We start from the raw sequence: 20,213 nt of genomic DNA, 5'->3' as shown, positions 1-20,213 counted from the left end.
GTCTGGTAAAGACCAGTATGTGTCAACTTTATATATATTTTTTCAAAATAGTCTTGAAATCCCATTACTAAAATTTAGGTTGTTACATAATGCATGATTAGAGTATTGATACTGTAAAACACTGCATCATCTCCAAAGTTTAGGTTAGTGTATCTAAATTTCATTGTGTCAAATAGATTTCATTTTATTGGCGGAAAATTGATTATTGACGAGTGAACACTTTGAAAATGTACATGATCACATGATCAAATGCTTTTGATGGAAAACCTAGTTCTGTAACCTGCAGGTTGCATACATCTTGCAACTGCTGCTCAACCCATGAGAGAACCCATACTCCTTGACATTCTATATGATCACCCGGTTGCTTTATACCAGGTATCCTGAAATTGAGATGACCACAAACCACAATATTCCATATAGGTTGCCCAGTTATCTGCCTGCTACTTAATCCATTCTGCTTAGTCTTTCTTTTCTATTACATAATAAATACACAAAGCGAACTAGATGCTTACGCAAAGTAGTGATCAATAGTTCCATCCAATCTGTACAGCTACAGATCTATTGCAATACCAAACACTGGTTAGCTTCCAGAACATGCTTTGCTTTATGATTACATTATATATTACCACCTGCAGGAGACAGCTGGCCAAACTGATTTCAGAGCCATTTTATTATATCAATTTGTGTCCATTCATGCAGCTAACCTTTTACATTTTATAGTCACTGTTGTGGTTCTCAAAGCCTTTTCGGCCACTCGCAGTCAAGTACATTTTATGATAGGCCAGTAGCATTTGCAAGCGATGTTTGAAACTTTTATGTAACAATTACTTTGTTTGCAGTAAATGTCAAAAAGTTCAGTGTGCATGGCTGGCCTCTGGGTGGCAGCAGTGTGCCAAACAAAGCGGGGTTGTAGTAACATGAACCATTGTACACACATCTCATTTTAAATTGGTTGTCCTCCACTACTATGAATTGAGTGCATTTCTCCTAGGTTGAATAGGGAAAGTAAGTTACTCGACCTGCAGGTCAAGCTTAATTTTAAAGAATTTGCAAGGCTGGACTCCTCAAACTAATGTCTTATTTCAGCGGTATGCAAAACTGATGTATTGTTGCTCATTTCATTTGTTGGGTACAAATGTCTGTGGACATCAATATTAGAAAAATGCTAATCAAATGGGTCTGTTCGCTAATCAGAAAAATGTTAATTAGCAAACTCTATCAATTTGTGAAAACTAATTCGTGCCTTTTGCTGAGTTCGGGAAGAGCATGCGGAGGAGGAAGGCAGGAGGGGAAACAAGATTAGTAAGGGAGAGGGAAAGAGGAAGAGAAGATGAAAGTCTTGAATTTCTGCAGCAATTCGAATTATTCTTCCTTTGCCAAAACGTAACAGTCCTTTTAAGAATAAAGTATCCCTAAAAAATACTTATAAAATCCTGAACCTCTGACAGGGAATGGCAACTTTCCCACAATTGGGCTTTCAGCTCCAGCCTAACTAAGCATCATGGGGCAAGGATTAGTGTCACTGGAGGGGAACAGGACAATTGCGGATCTGAGCTACGGGAATAGCTGCAGCATTTCAAAGGCACTAGTCCCCAGAACAAAGCATTGCCAAATGTTAGACGCTACGCATATCGGAGGGCACAAATGTGCAGAATGTAGAGGTGGCAAGGAAAGTAGAGCAGTTGCCCTATTGAATGCCAGCAACATCTGTGTGCGTCTCCACCCTACCAGTATTCTCCTGACAACTATTCATTGAAACTGGAAGGACAGCAAGTTACTAACGGGCATTAGCCAGCCACAAAGCCATTTCATGCAACACCAGTCGCTTCATTTTCAAAGCAAGCATCAAGGCTGAGATGTGTTTGAGATGCCCAGTGCTGCAACCTACCCTCTTAGATCTAGCTTCTACCCTCTGGTGTGGAGCAAGGCTGGAAACTGTTGAATGAGCACCAATAAGCATGCCCAAACCATCATTTTATGTGCTGCCAGTTTGCCATGTACAACCGTGGTTTTCCTCAAAGGACCTGAAACTGCAACGTTGTCTTTTAAGCAAATTCAACTCCACCCCCCCCCCCCTGTGGAAACCTTGACATACGGTCTTCAGTTTCAAAATTAAAGCAGGATATTTATTGCAGGGATCCTGAGCAAGAGGATTAGTGACATTGTGGGTCTTTACTAAAAGGTGTCACTCAAATGGTTGCCTTACTTCTGCCGTTTGCCTTCATTTTTCTCATCACTATACCTCATTTTGCAGTCTTTTGTTCCTCTTAGTGGCTAGTATTGGGGGGTTATGGGGAGAGGGGCTGGAGGGGCAAAAGCGAAAATATTTCAAATAGCAAAACCATTGTCTGTGACAAACATGGAGAAATTCCGATTATTGTTTTAATTACATTTTCATTCTCATTTTCTGAGCCTTTTGAAAATTGTGAAGGTTAAGTGAATAATTTTCTTTGATTGAGCTTGTTCTAACAGCCGACGGGTTTGCCTTCTGATTGTTTGTTTTATCGATCATTATAAGATGGTTCAGATGAGTCTGGGGCCTTAGTGGTAGTGACTTTTCGATCTAATTTTTTATCGAAGACCAGGGAGGCTGGCATTGGGCATTATGTTAATGATCACATCTTCTGCAGCATCACAATGAAAAAAGTGATGCTGCAACTATGGAATCTCTTGGTCTGATCTGAAGAAAAATGTGCGAGCAGGTCGAAACAAGGCAAACAGCCTTAAAAAAGAAGCCAATCTGTTCCAGGAGGCACTGTTCTACCTCCATGTCAGGAAGGTGCAAACAAAAATAAATGAAATGCCCAATACAGATCAACCCAATCAGCAATTAACTGATTAAGAACTGACCCAATACGCAAACATCTTCATGCTCTCTAGATCCAGCAAACATGAGTCAATAAATGCCAGCCTACTTGCACCTTCAAAAACAATATAGGTTTTTGTATTGCTAGGGAAATATTCTTTTTATTGCAAGACTTGGGGGCAGGTATTCAAAGCCTCTGACCCAAGCCTAGTACAAAATACTTGACTGATTTAAGCTAGATCACTGAATGTTTAGTTCTAGACCTGCCTGGGGAGCTAAGCAGGTATTCTTTCTTTTGGCTACAGCAGATGATCAGCACTTGGCCCATCTAATTGAACATGCCCCAAAAACGAATATTCACACAGGCCTCTTGCACAATTGCCTCCATCTGGTCAAGCTGATAACAGAGTAGGAAGCAGAAAAAAATGGTAAAAGGCTGGTGCTAGATTGGTTGATCGTGAAGTTTTACTTTGGGTAATGGCCTGTGCAAAGCATTGGGGGAGGGAGGGCCTTGAAAGAAGTGGAATTGGAGATGTTGCTCAAAAATATCTTTATCTACCTTGGACTTAAACGTAAAACATGTTGCTCGTCAAACATTATTGTAACGTTGATGGCTCTAATTCTGAGATGCATTTGAAAGAAACCAAGCAGAACAAGTTTCCAGCAAAATGGATAACTTTCAGGAAGCAGAAACCCGTTTCAGGACAATCCTGACGGGGGCGAATGACCAGTTTCAATTAGCAGAACATGTGATTCCATATTATAGGTGGCACCCTGATCCCAATGCTCTTCTCCCGCTGAAAAATCCTCAAGAAGGGGTTCAACAGGACATTTGCTGCAATCACTAGCTCTCCACAAGAATCCAACTCTCCAGAGAAACCAAGGAGCCATGAGACTGACTTAGCGCTCCATGGTGCCTACAGGTCCCAGGTAAAGTCTGCTGTGATTTCAGAAAAGGGACTGTAGGATGAAAATATCATTCTCCAGCCAAAGCTGCTTTGACTCAGCTTTTTTGTTTAACCCATTTGTGGTGCAACCGCAGTTAATGTTGAAATGGGAAATCTGGCTGTCTGGCCTCAGGATCTTGAGGAGAGCCATATAGCAAATCTAGGAAGTATTGACTTATTCGAATTTAGACAGACCTTGTATCTACTAATTTGGAGAACTACCCTTGTACTCTTTGTAAAAATTCAGTAGGGAACATAATGCCCTAAAATTCCGGACAGATCTAAAGTAACATCCATGTTCTTTCTCGCACTTCTTCTAGACAAAGTATGTGATAGCTGAACCTTTCACTGAAATGTTCAAATACCCAAGTGCCAGACTTCATGATTAACCAGGAAAGCGTTTCTGCTGAAAGCAGAGCCACATTCCTGGCGTTCTGGGAATGAGAATTCCAATCCACTGGTTTGGCAACCTCCTCACTTGTTGTTGTGGGTTGTAGAAAAGCTGGTCATGCTCTGGGGGTGCTATAATAAGATCCTCGCATTGGATGCAGTTTTAGGGACCCAGGAGAGACTAGATACTTCACCAAAGTGGCAACATCCCAAAAGGGAGAGGCACATTACAATTTATTTGGTGCAGGCTTGGTAACGGTTTGTCCCCTCCCATGTCCTGTGTTGGACTTTGCCATAACTGTGTTGATAGACACTCTATTCTGCATCCCTACTGATACAAGGCCTTCTGCTAGAAGACACAGCCTTTTCCCTCAGCAGTGTCAAACGCCTCATCTGAACACACATTGCATGCTTGTTTGGGCTTTATCAAAGGCACTAACAGCTGGCCTTGCTACCCTCTCCAAGGAGGTAAACTTATTCATTGACTAGGGGGCAGAATGCCTGTCAAATTGAGCAGCATGTAGCTGAAGAACTCCTCATTTGTCCCATCAAAGATGTGGTTGAGTGACGCTACAACTTCCAAAAACGTATCATAGTGCCTCACAAGGTAACGGACTAGATCCTTATCCTTTTCGATCAAAAACGTAACAAGACGGATTGATTTCTTCCGGACTACTGCAGACCTGAAACACAAAGCAATCTGCATGTGCACTTATCTAAGGGTTTTTTCTGTTAAACATGTTCTAGTATACGACCAATTTATTTAACGCAGGAGTCTGCAACTTGTCTTGCTGCAGGTTTTGGACTACAACACCCATGTCCCCCCTCCCCCACCATTGACTATGATGATTTGTGCTGATAGGAATTGTAGTCTAAACATCTGGCACGCCAAAGAGTGCAAATACCTGATTTTGCGAATACCAGTTCTGGAACTATGGTGTATAATGGACAGTTGGTTCAAATTGGCCTTGGTCAGTGGCTACCTCCAGTTTGCTTATAGGTCCTGTGGAAAGGGCCAGTAGGAGGCCTGGGGCTAATAATCAAATCTAATAAGTTCTTACTGGTGGAGTTGGCCAAGTGCCCCCATTTTCATTGAATGAGGAAAGCGCAAAGGCAAAATCCCCCTAAACACTCCAGTTAATCTGCTTCTAGGTAGTGGGATTAATCAGCCAAATATTTATTTCAGCATTTATAAAGCGCACAAAACCCAGAGTTATCTAGGCGCTCAAAATGTAAGAGATTGGTTACAGACATACATTGCACTTAGTCAATGAAGCACAGTGAAGTTACAGAGCAGGGTACTACGCGAACCAGTGGAGAACCCACGTAATTTGCAATCTTGGCATACAGTATACAATTTAAAATCTTGACATACAGCATACTTTATTGGTAGGGTTTGCACTGTTTACAAAATGTACACCGATTACCCAGGTGGTAGTATATTAGCTAGACTGGAAGGCATCTTGTTTAAACATCAGAGTTTTTAGGCTTTTACGGAAGGACCATAGGGACGTGTCCATTCTTGGTGATGGAGGCAGGGTGTTCGAGATGGGCAGCAACCACCGGGAAGTTAGATATACCGGCTTTCGGTCTCCTGAATCTGTGTGGTGATTAGGCTGGTGTGGGAGGAGAGAGTATGTCTGTTGGATTGGGTTTTTTCAATTTGATTGCAAGGGTGTGCTGGGGCATTGGTGGAGAGGCCCGTGACAGGACTTTGAATTTGACTGTCTCGTACTGGGAGCCAATGAGTGTTGAGTCTTGTAGATGAGATGTGTTCATGCCTAGGTATGTCTAGCGCAGCTCTGATCGCGTTATTTTGCACAACTTGAAGTTTGCTGATGTTCCTGTTACTGGAACCTGCAAAGAGTGAGTTGCAGTAGTCAATCCTCGAGAGGATGAGTACTCTGGCCTGGGTAATGCAGTTGTCAGATAAGAGAAAAGGTCTGCTAGCTCCGATTAGTTTGGAGGTATATGCTAATGTGAATACAATGGCATTGACCTGTCTTGTTGACAGTTGAGTCAATGTAGACGTCCAGAGTTTTTATTTCTTTGGCAACATTGATAGTATTGCCATCAATGTTGAATGATTTGTATTGTTGTGATGGGTTTAGTTTTGACTTGCTATCCATGCTGAGTAATTCAGTCTTCTCATCATTCAGACATAGTTCATTTTGGGACATCCAAGCTTGGATGATAAGGTCGATTTTGATGGAGTCTGAGTCAGTGTCGTAGGAGCCTGTGATGGGGAGGAGTATTTCGGTGTCATCTGCATAATTTGTAAATGTGACACCCAATGTGTCAAGATTGTCGAAGGTAAAGACATTATATATTGTGGGTGATGCACAAGAGCCTTGTGGTTCACCACACAAGACTATGGCTGGGGTAGCAGCTGAGGAGGCTGAGCAAACCCTCATGTGTGGTTGGAGAGAAAATATTCGATCCACTTCATGGCTTCCGGGGCGAAATGGGCATCCGTTTCGAGATGGAAAAGGATTTTGTGGTTGACCAAATCGAACGCTGCAGGAGGAGCATCCTTAAGATGATCAATTTGTGTTTTACGATCAGAGTGCCGTTTCCGTTCCATGACCTGGGCGGAAGCCAGACTGTCTAAGGCCTGTCTGAGGCCTAAGAGTTCTCTTCAAGAAACCTTTGGATCTGTAGATCAGCTACTTGGTCTAAACATATTTGTAGAAAGGGCACTGTGGTGATGGGCCGGAAATTGGTTGGGATGTTTGGATCAATCGTGTTTATTTAGCAATGGTAATACCCAAGCTTCTTTTAGGTCAGCCGGTACTTTGCATGAGGCAAAGGAACTGTTGATGAGTGAGATAATGAAGGGGGCCAATTCGTTAGCACACTCTTTAATGGAAGAGGGAGGGCAAATGTCCCCTTTGCATCTTTAGGGTTTAAGAGCTTTGATAATGTTGATGGTTTCTGGAGTAGTCCGAGGAGTGAAGGCGAATTTGTATGTATTTTGCTGCCTTATGGACGGAATGTCTTCAGGAGTCTGGTCCTGGTTGAGTGTCGCTTTTTTGGCTTCAATTTAATTGTGAAGGATGGTTATTTTGTCTGCCAGGGCATTTTGGACATTAGAGCACCGTTGCTGGCTCCTTAATGCAGTGGTCAGGGGTTGGGGCAGGCGATTCTAGCTCGTCAAGTATGGCAAAGAGGTCTCTGGAGCTAGTTTGGCCATTCTGGACTCTCCGATTCTAAGAGTCTCCTTTTGGCTTTGATGGTGGTTGCCTTCTATTCCTTAGTTAGGGCAAGGAAGTGGGCCTTATTCGGCGGGGATTTCCCCCAAGTGCATTTGCCTGCCCTTTTGGCTCCCCGTAGAGTTTGTAGGACTGCTGTGAACCAGGAGTTGGCAAGTACAATAGGTTTTGCTTTCCGGACACTTAAACAGGCTACATTGTCAATATCTGCTAGGATGGTTGTGTTGTAGCGTGACTAGGGATGTAGGGTCTGATTGGGGGAGTGGAGTATTAGTTATTGGGAGTTAGAGGGGGGTAGCATATTGTCTTTTTTGGTTTCTTGAAGGTAGTGCTGCTGTAAGTAGAGTAGGTCTAGCCAGTTTAGTGGTTATAGCCGTTGGAAAGAGGATGATGTTTTGGTCAGACCACAGACACCGGGTATTGCCACGGATGTTTGTGGCACAATTAAGGTCTGCAAGCCAGTCTAAGGTGCGTCCCTTTTCATGGGTTGCGTTAGTTTTGCGATGTGTTAACCCTTGGGCTGTCATTGAGTTGGCAAGGCAGTGTGCCTGAGAATCCAGTGGATCATTCAGGCCAAGGTTAAAGTCGCCCATAATGATGATCTTCGATAAAGGTTTTGAGTTGGGGCTAACCGTGCAGTGTAAGGGTGCAGATGTGTGCAAGGGCCATTTTCAAGGTAATTGCTTCTCCTGATGGGAATGAGTGTTCTGCCGAAATCCTAAGATCAAAGGAGTTTTTTGCAATGAGAGCTGCTGCTCCTCCTACTTCCTTAGTTGCAATTCTATCTTTCCTGTAATATAGCCTTCTGGGATGGCTAGGGAAATGGCTGGTCCCGCGGCTGCATGGAGCCAGGTTTCCGTGATGGCAAGGATGTCCAGCGTATTTGTTGTAATGAGGTCTGCAATGTCTAGTGCGTGGACTTGGAGCAATCTAACCTTGATAGGAGTTTGTTTCAGGTCTATCAGGGAGTCGAGTCAATTGGTACCCTTGTTAGGTGAGTTTTCAGTTCTTTTATGGTTGTTTTTTATATGAGGGTTTGGTCTAGAGCGGTTTCTGTGACCTCAGCTTTTAGGTGGCTTGAGGAGGTGGGGGGGGGGGTGTCTGGTGTCTGTGAAGGTGTATACGTCTAGCGCTGATGGGGGGTTTAGGGGGGGAGTGTTGCTGGGTCTCTTTGGGGTGGCGGTGGGTATGCCCTGATAGTCGTTTGTTCCTCAGAGATGTAGCACAGGGGGCACGGCAGGGCGCATGCTGATTGCAGTGATGTTCATGGGTGGACCCCTACTGAGGAATGCGAGCGCAAAAAGGGGGTGTCTTAGGTAGGAAGTGAGTTGGAGGAATATCGAGTGGCTTGGGGAGTGCAATAGCCATTTGCAATTTTTGTTGACCGTGGTAGGGAGGGCGATCTAACTGGGTTGTAGACATCTTCAGCAGATGTGCTAAGTAGAAGGAAGACTAGGCACAAAATCTATCCTGCCTAGATCAATAAATAATTTCTAGGTGCTTAGGTCGGGCAAAAGCACAATTTCTGTGCATGAATCAATCAGGTACACAGATTCAGGGTACATAAATCATATAAAGGGCTAGCATCAATATCTGGTGCAAAAGTCAAACTGGGTTCATACAATGGCTAAAAGACTTGGACAGTGAATACAGAAGACAAAGGCTGGCAGGAACCTGGTACATTTAGCATGCATACTACGCCGTGTGGTACAGAAAGTTGTAGTTGAGGCGTAGTAGCTCATGCAGAAGGTAGTGGTGATGCTACTTTTGCATCAACGTAGTATTGCAGCTTTATGCTGCAACGTTGCTGGGGGGAAAATGGGGGCACAATAAAGCACTGGGGATACCCGGAATGTGGAGATTGACAGAACATGCCTATCTGAAAGGTGCGAGCTGTACAGGAGTCATTTAGCATAGATGCAGTAAGGCACGTACAGAGTGTTTTAAGTCTTTGCAGTGTAGAAAGTAAGTGTACGTGCGGTTTGTATGCGGCAGTGGAGGACAGGTAGCAGAGGCAGTTAACATTGGTGCGCGTGCCACCAGGTACAGGGAGGTGCACTTTGGAGTGCAGGCAAGGTTACCAGAGGGCAGGTAGGAGTTGCAACTGGTACCCAGTCATCAAGGAGGGAGCACTCGGTGGAGACAAAGCAGTAATGCAAAAGCTCGGTACCAGGGGACTGTTAGAACTTCCGATTGATGATGATGCCTTGGGAGCAAGGTGTAAGGGGATGGCGCGATTTACTTTTTGAATGAACGGGGACAAGGGCCACGGTCACTCGGTCGCCATGGACAGGGGCCCTGAGCGTGGGCCTTTGGTGGGGGCAGGCGTTTGCTGCCGGCTCCTGATTGGCCAGCTTATGGGTGAGCAAACAGCCAATCACTGCAGCATGTAGCTGCACTCAGGAAGTGAGGTTGGCACTCCAGTGCTAAATGTCACAGCCTCTGTTAGGCAGAATCCTATGCAGTTCCCTTAGGGAGCACTACAGAAGATTAAGACTACAAGTATGAGCAAGGAAAATCCCCTTTGGTATCAGTCTGTACCGCAAAGATTTAGTTGGTAGCTGTGGCTAAGCAGTCAGACTTATCTCAAGAGGGAGATGAGCAGTATTCAGGGTTTACACAATAGGTATCCCAGCACTATGGCACAAGGAAACACTGACCAAGGTTTTGTATCAAAAAGAGAATATATAGATTTATTTTATACACATCTAGTTCAACACATAAATCACAGTTGATCAAGCAAGTTAAGTTTAGTCAAGGAAAGTATATACAACTCCCTAATCAATTGTAGACAAGTTTGCGGTAGAGTGAAAACTGAGCAAAACGGCACGGTGAAAACCAACTACAAATGGCACTCTAGCAATTTAGTGAAAGGGAGGGAAAGCACAAGTTAAAACGAAATATCTACAGACACCCCCTATCAACACTTCCTTGAAGTTTTGTGAACAAGTAATGCACAGTTATACTTTAGCAGAAAGATAAGTAATTGAAAACTGAGCAAAATGGCACTTCACAAGTTAAAACAGTAGGAAGGAAGAGGGGTTTAGCAGATTCAGGTGCATCAACACATTTCTCATTGAGAATCAATATAGTGAGAGCAGATCTAACAAATCAGCCAGAGTCAATAGGCCTGAACCAGAGTCTGTGGTACAGGACCAAGAGTTTAGGAGCAAAAATGTTCTTGTAGCTGCAGTCAAGTCTTTGGTTAACGAATATTGAAAAGGTAGATGCAAGGTGAAAAACAATGTTAGACGAAAGGGCGGCCAGCCCGACAAGAAGATAAAGGATTTAAAACACCTTTAGGGCTACTGTGCAGAAAGGGAGGCCTGGCGGAACAAAGTACCTTTGAATAAAGTGGCTCCTGCGGTGGCAGTTGTTCCTGCAGTTCGGGGGATCCGGCAAAGGAAGAGAGGCTCTCGTTGTGGAGGAAGGTTAAAGTTACTGCACTACCCAGGGATGAAACCAGCCGCGGTGCTGCCCACCGAAAAAAGGTACGCTCCTTTAAATCACGGTTCGGGTGGATGGCTGCCTGGCTATCCGGCCTCCAAGTGCTGGGCACTGGCGATTCGACCAAAGCAGTTCCGAGGAAGCGATTGGTGAACTGGTTGGTCCCACCAGCTCAAGAGAAGAAGGCTATTGCGAAGATCTCCTCTCGTCGTGTGGATGAAAAGTGGTGAGACGCTGCAGCAGCGCTTCACCGGTGGTGCAAGTGCTGAAGATGTCTGTGGCTTCTCTCCCCTTCGGTTCCGTAGTTCCAGTGGCAACGCTTTGCTCTTCCAGTCGGCAGGACCCTGCTTTTATGCAAACAGAACCCCAATCTTACAGCCTAGCTGTCACTCACACAGTGGAGTGGTCATCTTGGCGGGTGACCCTCCAGCCTATCAGGATAGAGTGCGACATGGGTTGCGGAGGCAACCCTGTCCAGGGGGCCTACTCCCCCTTCCACACAATGGACCCCCCCCAGACTCGGTGGCGCCGAAAGGAGGGCTTCCTGGCAGAAGCCCGCCAAAAAGACGAACAAAGGATCCCCGACCTGGGTTAGGAGTTTAGAGTAAGACACGAGAAAGAATTTATATTAAAGTTCTGGCAAATAAAACCTACCGGATTAAAGTTAATAATAAAATAAACCGGCGGTATTTTAGAGGCTGTCAGAAAGTGGTAGCCTCGAACAATGGGAAAATCCCATAGGAAAATATTTGTGGTCGAATATTTACGGTAGTAACCACTGCCACCAGCCAGAAACTTTAGAGAAAGGGACTTTACGGTACCCCCTTGAAGATGAACCGAAGGGAAAAAAACTATTAACCCTTGACAGTACCTCCATAGTAAGATGGGTTGTACTGGTTAGGTTCATAAGATTTGACTAGTAGTCAGTGGGGACTTTACATGCCCAGGGAGACAGTAGTCGGTCCCAGGGTATGAAGTCTGTTTGAGGGTCGCTACGACACCCCTGTGTCACTGCACTGAGGGTGCTGTGTAACACATGTGAATAAAGATGGTTCCTATGGGGGAGAGAAAATCCCATAGGCATTAAACACAAAAATAGCCTAGAACACACATAGCAAAAGTGCCTAAGAGTGGGAAAAAGTCTCACTTTTAGCAGGTAAAAAACAAACCCTTCAAATCCAGCAAAGCTGCTGGGGGACTCTATAGGTAAGGGAAATTAGCCATAGAATGAGAATTCTCCCTAACAGCCTCCATTTTGAGAGGGACGCTCTCTGTTCCCCCAACGTGAGCAATATCACCTACGGCTGCCAACAGGAGGCTTCTCGTGGCAGGAATGGAGCATCCCACAAAATGGAACTTTCAAACTAATCCCAGATTCTTGTAATGCCTAGACAAATGGGAGTGCAGTGCCATCCAGTTTCAGTGATGCATTAATTCTATTCCCTGAGGGCCATTCTGAATCTGCACTGGACCAAATGTTTTCCTCCCTATAGAAATTAGGAGGCAAGCAAGGACTTCAGATCATTATGGCGCCCGCTGTTGGCTTTGTTTGTGTTGCTGTAATAACAGCCCTAACGGAGGATTGAATTTGCTTGATCAGGGACCTCTTCATGGGCTAGACTTATGTAGCATTTTCTGGGCGTTTAAGCTCCTCGTAGAACCGAACCATAGGAAGACTCTAGTCTAATATAGCTGGGAGCAAGAAAAGAAGGGCAAAAGCACTCTAAGCAGTTATACCAAGCCCACGAATGGCTGTGGTACATTTTAATACAATCTTGCCAAACTGGTTTCTGGAGAAGGTACGTTAATCTCAAGACAATGACAATTGGACCTTATGCTAGGCAGAATATTGAGGGAGAGACAGTGGGCAGTTTGAGAGCCCAGTATAAAAACACACACACCAGGTTGCAGAATGAGCAGAGCACATTTCTTGCATTTGAGGTCCTAGTGACTATGGCAACCAGTTACCAGAAGGCCGTTCTTAACTTAACATACGCCAAATGCACTGGAATGTTGAAGGGCCCCAGCAGACACACCTGGCTTACACAAGCTCATTTATAAAGTCAATCTAAGAAGCTTCCATGATGTGGGTTCCCAGCTGAGGAAGACCTTGAGGCCAAGATGCAAATTGTACCTTTTTCTGACCTTTTCACAAACCCCATAGAAAAGATACCAGTACACCCAGGTAATGAGGGGGTCCCACAGTCCCATGTGCTTGCAAGAGCAAGCATAAGCTCTTGTGTAAAGGCTTCCTCCAAACTGGATTCACAAATGTTGCCCGCAAAGGGAAACCAGGCAGATGTACCTCAGAGGTGCTCACACGAATGCCATCGAAAATAAATGTCCCCAAAGAGTAATGGCTGACTGAGAACAAAAAGAAAAAAATGGGAGGATGTCGTGCAGGCCCAGTCTCGCCATGTCCGAAGACAGCTGCTGAGCCCTTTGTAGCTTATTCAGGTGATATTGAACTCTTAAGTAGAAGCTCAAAAATGGAAAACTGAGTTAAGGTGAGGAAGACCAAAGTAAGGATTAAGGGACTCGGAAGATTATATGGTTGATTTGTTTATCATGCGCCTATATTTCCACCCAAAAAATAAAAGGGCAAAATAGTTCTGCACTATTTGTGAGGTGTAACAACCAAGGCAAACTGGTTGTACATAACTTTCCAATAAATGTATGCTTCTACATTTGAATGCTACAGAAGATTAGTGCTGTCCAATGCCAACCTCCAGTTTTGCCACAGTTTTTGGACGTTACTTGGAGTACTCGCAAGAAACATTAGCCCTTATAGAATTACTAGACACCATTTGGCCTGCATGTCATTTTAAAATCATTGCACTTCATCGCCCATTGCCCCTCTTCCTAAAGATTTCTCACGTGTCCCAGCTGTAATGACTAGCTCAGCTTAGTGGTGTGTAATTAGTGCCTGTCCTGTCTGCATGCTTTGTGCACTTTCACTCTGCAGGCCATTGTTAATATAGAAATATTAATCTTATTTTTCCTCTTCTTCGTTAAAGGGAAAATTTATCAAGCAATGTGTCCTACAATGGCTATGACTTTGATGAGGAGAGTGACAGCCGGCAAGCAACGTTTCTAACCAGAAGGGGCCTAAAGGTGCGTATCCAGAGTTTTACTGAGTCCTTCGTTTGACTAACATTGCAGCAGTATCTTTATTTTATGTTGGACTTTGCATTTCATGCCACACATGAGATTTCTGGAGACATGAAATCCCTTCATAGGTAATGGGAAGTTTTAGCTATGGTTCTGATATTTAGAGAATCACTCTATTGCTTATAAAAATGAAAAAAGCAAGATTTTGCTCCAGCAGTCTTGGAGAACTACCGGTAACTTTGTTAGATGGCAGGGATCCTGAGTTGGTGAGACTGTCTTGCATGAGTTATCCACCCTCACCTCTGATTTACAGATTTTCACACCCATGTTGGTTGAATAAGCCAAGAAACCCAGCAAGAGGCTGCCCAGCCGAAACCTGCTCATGGTTGGTAGTGTTCTGAAAAGTTGGTGGCTTGGGGGCACAACGCACAGGTATCAATATTATCCATTCTTTGTCAACGTCCGAAGTATGAACATTATTGGCCAGCAAAAAGGCTGAATTTCAAAAAGCCTAAAGTAATTGAAGGACCTTGGACTACTTGAGGACTGGCAGGCCCGAGCCTTAGATGGGTTTTAGGCTGTTTTAGTGGGGCGGGAAATGGGCATATTAGATGGGTTTGGTCTAATGCTGGTTTTCTGCGACTTTAAATTTGTTTATTTAGATATGCATAATTGAAAGCGCCTATATCACTCCAGAGGAAGGGTCTAAACATGCTCGGTGAAGGGGATTTGGGGATACTGGTATGCTTGGATGTCTCCGTAGAATTTAAACCGGTTACCATGGAGTTCTTAACTGCTTTAAGCACTTGATGGAGGTCTAGTTCATGGTTTTTGCATTTGTTTCCCCTTTAGGACTGAGCATTTTGTGTTCGTAGGAAGAATGCAGTAGTACAAAACTGTCTGTACATAATTTGACATAAAGGCTCTTACGAATAATTTCAGATAAGTTACATGCATATTAAAGTACAAGAATGTTCAAAACCTCTCGCGTTCAGTTGTTGGTTTATATAAATCCTGTTCAGTTGTTCAGCCATGCCATTAACCCCTTATGATTGTCAAAATACAGAATGCTGAGGATTCCAAAATGGCGGCGGAGAGGAGACGACGTGCCTGAGGCGGCTCCGCTCACTCTCCCAGGCTACACCAGTAAAGACGGGCAATAAAGCAAATTCCTCATTCCAGCAAAGCAGCAGCGGATCGGGGGACACAGAACTAACACGATTTGGAGCTACAGACTGTGCCAGGGGCAAGAACGAGACCAGGAAGCTCCCCAACGGATCCCCCCTGGAGGTCCTTCCCGAACCGCCGTACACACACTGACAGACTCTGTCGGAACAGTTTATTGGCACACGCAGGACAGAGGGGCTGCAAAACCTACTGAAGCAAGGCAATGGAACACCAGACCCGGCGAGCGGATGCATCCGGAGACACAGGTGACTGCGTGAAGGAGAATCGGAGAACACAGAGCGGACACTGCAGAGCCGGAGAGTGTGGTGTACTCCCCTCCCCCAACTGGCCTATACACCAACAGACGGCGCAGAGCGCCGAACGAACATTGAGCGGGGCTCGTACGGCCACCCAGGCGGGGGGGATTTCCCCGAAACGCACAAACGAGAGAAGCAACGTCAGCAGAGAAGACAGAGAAGGGACCCGAGGAGAACAGAGGACGGCCAGCCAAGCAGAGGATCTCCCGAAAGCACGCAGACAGAGGAAATGTCGGGTGAGAAACGACGGAGCTAAGCCCAAGGAGAACAGAGGACACGCCGACGGCTGCGGGGAGGATTGGGATAGCCCCCCTCCCCCCCACACCCCCCCTGGAGACAGACGACCAAGCGAAGGAGAATCGGACGATCCAGAGAAGACGCTTCAGAGCCGGAGTGAGAGGTGGGCTCCACCACCTCCCCCATCAGGAGTAACTGGCGAAGGCTGCACAGACGGCCCCACAAGGAAAGCGTGGCAAGAAAACCCAGTAAGCCATACACGGGCAGAGGGGCACATGGGGGGGGGGGGGGCAGCACTGACAGTTGGCTCTCCTGTTTCTGGCTTCTGACTACTATTAGAGTGGACTAAGAGGAAAAGGCAGCTCACAAGATATACACATGAGCAGGAGATGGAGACAATAAGGGTGCACACAAAAAATACCAAGACTGATCAGAGGAGCACCACTTTCAGCAAAGTGAGGCAACGGGGGAGAGACCGGAACATAGAGATGGACAACCTCCGGCAGAGGGTTATAGAGCTTAACCCGGGGGCGACGAAGGGGAGAACAGGCGGATTGTACAGCAGGAACCGGAGCAACGAGCACAGAACCTCCCATCCCCCCAACCCCTGATACCCCGGAAATACGAACGCTGGGTTGAGATTCGGGGACGATATAAGGGAGCCAAGGGATACCACACACCCGGGACCTCATGGAGAACTGACCACACCAGAACAAAAGTAGCAAGGCAAGAACGACTGGCCGGCAGAGTACACAAAGATCCAGCCTCACTTATGCCCAAGTCTAGGGGGACGGGGGAAGCAGGCGCAAGCGGGCCAGCAGACACCCAAAGGGAAGCTTGATCAAAATTTGCCACAACTGTGGGGGGGCAGACCACACGATACAGAGGAAAAAGAAAACACAAGAGCTCCATACTGCCAATACAGACATTGAGAAGCCACCCACTGAGATGGTGACAAAAGAGGACATGAAGGAATGGTTCGGGGAACTGCAAGCACAATTCATGACCACAGTGCAAACCCAATTTGAGACAAGGAAAGGCGAAATGAAGGCGGCCATACAAGAGCTAAGAACGGAAGTAACAAATATAGGCAAGAGAGCAGATACTCTGGAGAGGGTAGTGCAAAATTTGGAAGAAATGCAACAACACGCAGAGACCCAGGAACACATATGCCTAACACATCTTGAAGTACAAAGCGAAGACCTGGAAAATCGCTCAAGGAGGTCAAACATAAGGATTAAAAATATGGTGGCGTCGATTGATGAGAAAGGAGGCAGTCCAGCAAGTCTTTAAAGAAATCCTGGACGCAAAGAAGGACGAAGAGGTTCCAATAGACAGGGTACATAGAGTGGGTCCAAAGAGAACGTGAGAACCAGGTGCACGACCTTATGACGCTCACATCATTCCCCCCCAAAAAGAGCAGATCCTGAGACGAGCGAGAACAATGGAACACATCCGTACGAACGGACAAGACATCCAGCTATACTAGGACCTAGCTCAATCAACATTACTGAAATGTAGAGATATGGACCCGGTAGTGAAAGAGCTAGCAACAAAACAAATTAGATACAAATGGACATTCCAGTTTGGACTTCTGTTCGCATGCGAAGGGAAGCAATGCAGAACACCTTCGCATTTTGTGCAAATATTGGGCTTACAAGATCAAGAGCGTGATCACCAAGACCGAGACAGGGACAGAGCGACCCAGAGGACATCAGCATGGGGCTGGAAGACTAATGAAAGAAGAACAAAGGCTACAGACAAAGAAGTAGGGTTCCAGCGGCGAATGGAAGATTCCCAACAGAGGGGGATCCCGGCCCAGTGGAGATCCTCCATCCCGACCGATCACAATCAAGAGGAGAGCGAGATAGTCACACAAACCAGGTGCCCGGGACGTAAGTTAGAATCAAATAGGGTTTTAGGACACTCTAAAAGTTATCCCTGAGGTGATAGAGGGCATGGCGCGGAAGGCCACACGCCTGAGCGATCATAGGAACCACAGCCCTCCTCAGGGCAGTTATGGGGGAGGGGGGAACGGGAGCCTCGCAAGTTGGGGAGGCAGAGTTGGAAGGGGGGAGGGTAATGGAAAGGACCACATATACCCACCGTCAAATAGAGAACTCCAATTAAGAATCCAACAACCCAAAGTGGGATGGGGCTTAGAATACTAACGTACAATGTTATGGGCTTGAACTCCCCGGTCAAAAGAAGGAAGGCAAGGGAAACACGAAATTATAATGCTACAAGAAACCCATATAAAAGCACAGGATAGAGGCAAGATTAGACTGAAAGGGTATAATCAAATTCTACAAGCCAATGCTCAAGAAAAGAGCGGGGGTGATGATTGCCATTAGAAATACAGTAAATGCGCAGATACTACATACAGAAGCAGACAAACGGTCAAATATTTTTGTGAAGGTGGAAATAGAGGAAAACCCCTGTACGAAAGTGGAACTGTAAGCCCCAAATACTGGACAGGAAGGGTTTCGAAAGGACACACGACAAATTAGAGCAATATGCAGTAGGGGAGATAGTATTGGGAGGAGACCTGAATATAGCCTGGGACCCTAACATAGATAGGTCAGGCGCCCGACAACATGGTCTGGGAACCCCATCCAAGAATCACTGACGGAAGATAAATAATTTAGCGCTGGAGGATGTATGGAGGCGCTTGTATCCTACTTAAAATGGCTTCATGTACTTCTCAAATGTCCACAACACTGTGTCGAGGATAGATTATCGTTGGGTGTCAACGAGCCTTCTGGGAAGGATACAACAAGCAGAGATCAGCTCCATCACATTATCAGATCATGCCCCTCTGTCGGCAGACCTAATGACACCACAAAAACACTCAGGGCTTTGGAAGTGGAGACTCCCTGAGGAAATCATTTGGGACCCAGTTCTCCGGAACACCCTCAGGGAACATATGGTAGAATAGCTCACTAATAACATCCCAGAAATTTCCAAAGAAATTCAGTGGGAATCATTCAAGGCAGTAACAGGGGGACATCTGATAGCATTAAGGGCACAAAAGGCAAAACTGAATAGCAAATGGGGGGGGGGATGGGAGCTAGAATCTAACAAACGCAATCCAGGCAGAACTGGCCCAGAAACCAATGATCAAACTGCATAGGGCCTTGAGACATGTCCAGGGACAGCTGGAATCCCTCTGCACCAAAAGGGCAGAGAGACCTACTATACATGAAACACTGGTATTACATAAAGGCAAACAAAGCAGATAAACTCCTAGTGAGACAACTTAGAGGGAAGAAGCAGAGCCAGACCGTAAAGGCACCAATAGATGAGAATGGACAAATGAAGACACAAACGTCAAAAATAGGGGACATCTTTAGGCAATATTACCAGAACCTATACTCAGATAATCCAGACGAGGCAAATCAGAGATCCTATCTGGAAGAAACTCCCCTCCCCAAAAGATCAGAAGAGGAGAGGCTGCAACTAGATATAGATAAAAAAAAATCAGAGGTGAAATCAGCGATTAGGGACCTCCTAAGAAACAAAGCCCCGGGACCGGACGGCTATACAGCACAATTCTATAAGAGGTATACCGACGTAGTAGCCCCAATCCTAACAGATCTTAACTCATTCAAAGAGAGAGGCAATGTTACTCAAACAATGAATGAGGCTAAAATTGTGGTCTTCCACAAACCAGCGAAGGATCCACAGCTCCCTGGCTCATACCGTCCTAATCAACTTGGACGCAAAGTTACACACCAAGATTCTGGCAAAAAGGCTGGCACCTCACCTCCTGAAACGTATCCATCAAGATCAGTCAGGATTTGTTCCGAACAGGCAGACACAGGATGACCTCAGAAGAGTGTTCCACTTGGTGAAAAAATAGGAATAAACCAGACCCCAGCCATAGCATTGGCACTCGACGCAGAAAAACGTTTGATCGCGTCGAGTGGTCGTTCCTCTTCCACATATTGTGACAGATGGGAATGGGGGAATCCTTTATAAGCATGACACAGGCAAACTGTAACTCCCCAATAATACGAATAGCAGTGAATGGGGAATTATCAGAGAAAACACAGATCGAGAGGGGAACCAAACAGGGGTGCCCACTATCCCCACTTCTATTTGCGATATTCCTGGAGCCCTTGCTGTCACGAATAAGAAGCAATCCGACCATTAAAGGTATAGATCTGGCGGGGCAGTCTCATAAAATCGCTGTGTATGCGGGTGATATGCTTGTGTCTCTGGGAGACCCTGAGAATTCCCTCCCAAACCTCTTGCAGGAGAAAATAAACAGGCAAAAGTCGTAAGTCCTGATACTGGCGGGAGATGACGCACAAATCCAAGAGGTAGCATCCATGCTACAGCTGAGGGTGGCGAAGAGAGGGGTTAAATATATCGGGCTCACACTGACGGGAAGATTGAACACGGCATATGCTCAAAATTACCCCCAACTTCTGGATAAAATCAAACGGGACCTATGGAAATGGAACCCGCTGTCAATAACGTGGTGGGGCAGGATTACCGTGGTCAAGATGACCCTTTTACCTAAACTCATGTATCTCTTTCAGGCCCTACCTATCGGAGTCCCATCAACCTTCTT

The 20,213-nt window shown here is 45.6% G+C and overlaps 1 protein-coding gene across 2 annotated transcripts in view; it reads left to right on the top strand.

Moving 5' to 3' along the window:
• FYTTD1 (forty-two-three domain containing 1) overlaps window positions 1-20,213 on the top strand; it is a 493,848-nt gene that overhangs the window by 286,550 nt on the left and 187,085 nt on the right. For both annotated transcript variants that reach the window (XM_069617583.1, XM_069617582.1), the window contains one exon: window positions 13,820-13,916. In XM_069617583.1, the coding sequence (XP_069473684.1) occupies window positions 13,820-13,916 (97 nt within the window). The remainder of the gene's footprint in view (window positions 1-13,819; window positions 13,917-20,213) is intronic.

Source organism: Ambystoma mexicanum, chromosome 10 (assembly GCF_040938575.1).
Source record: "Ambystoma mexicanum isolate Mex_15411 chromosome 10, UKY_AmexF1_1, whole genome shotgun sequence".
NCBI lineage: Eukaryota > Metazoa > Chordata > Amphibia > Caudata > Ambystomatidae > Ambystoma > Ambystoma mexicanum.
This window is presented reverse-complemented; position numbering and strand designations above follow the sequence as displayed.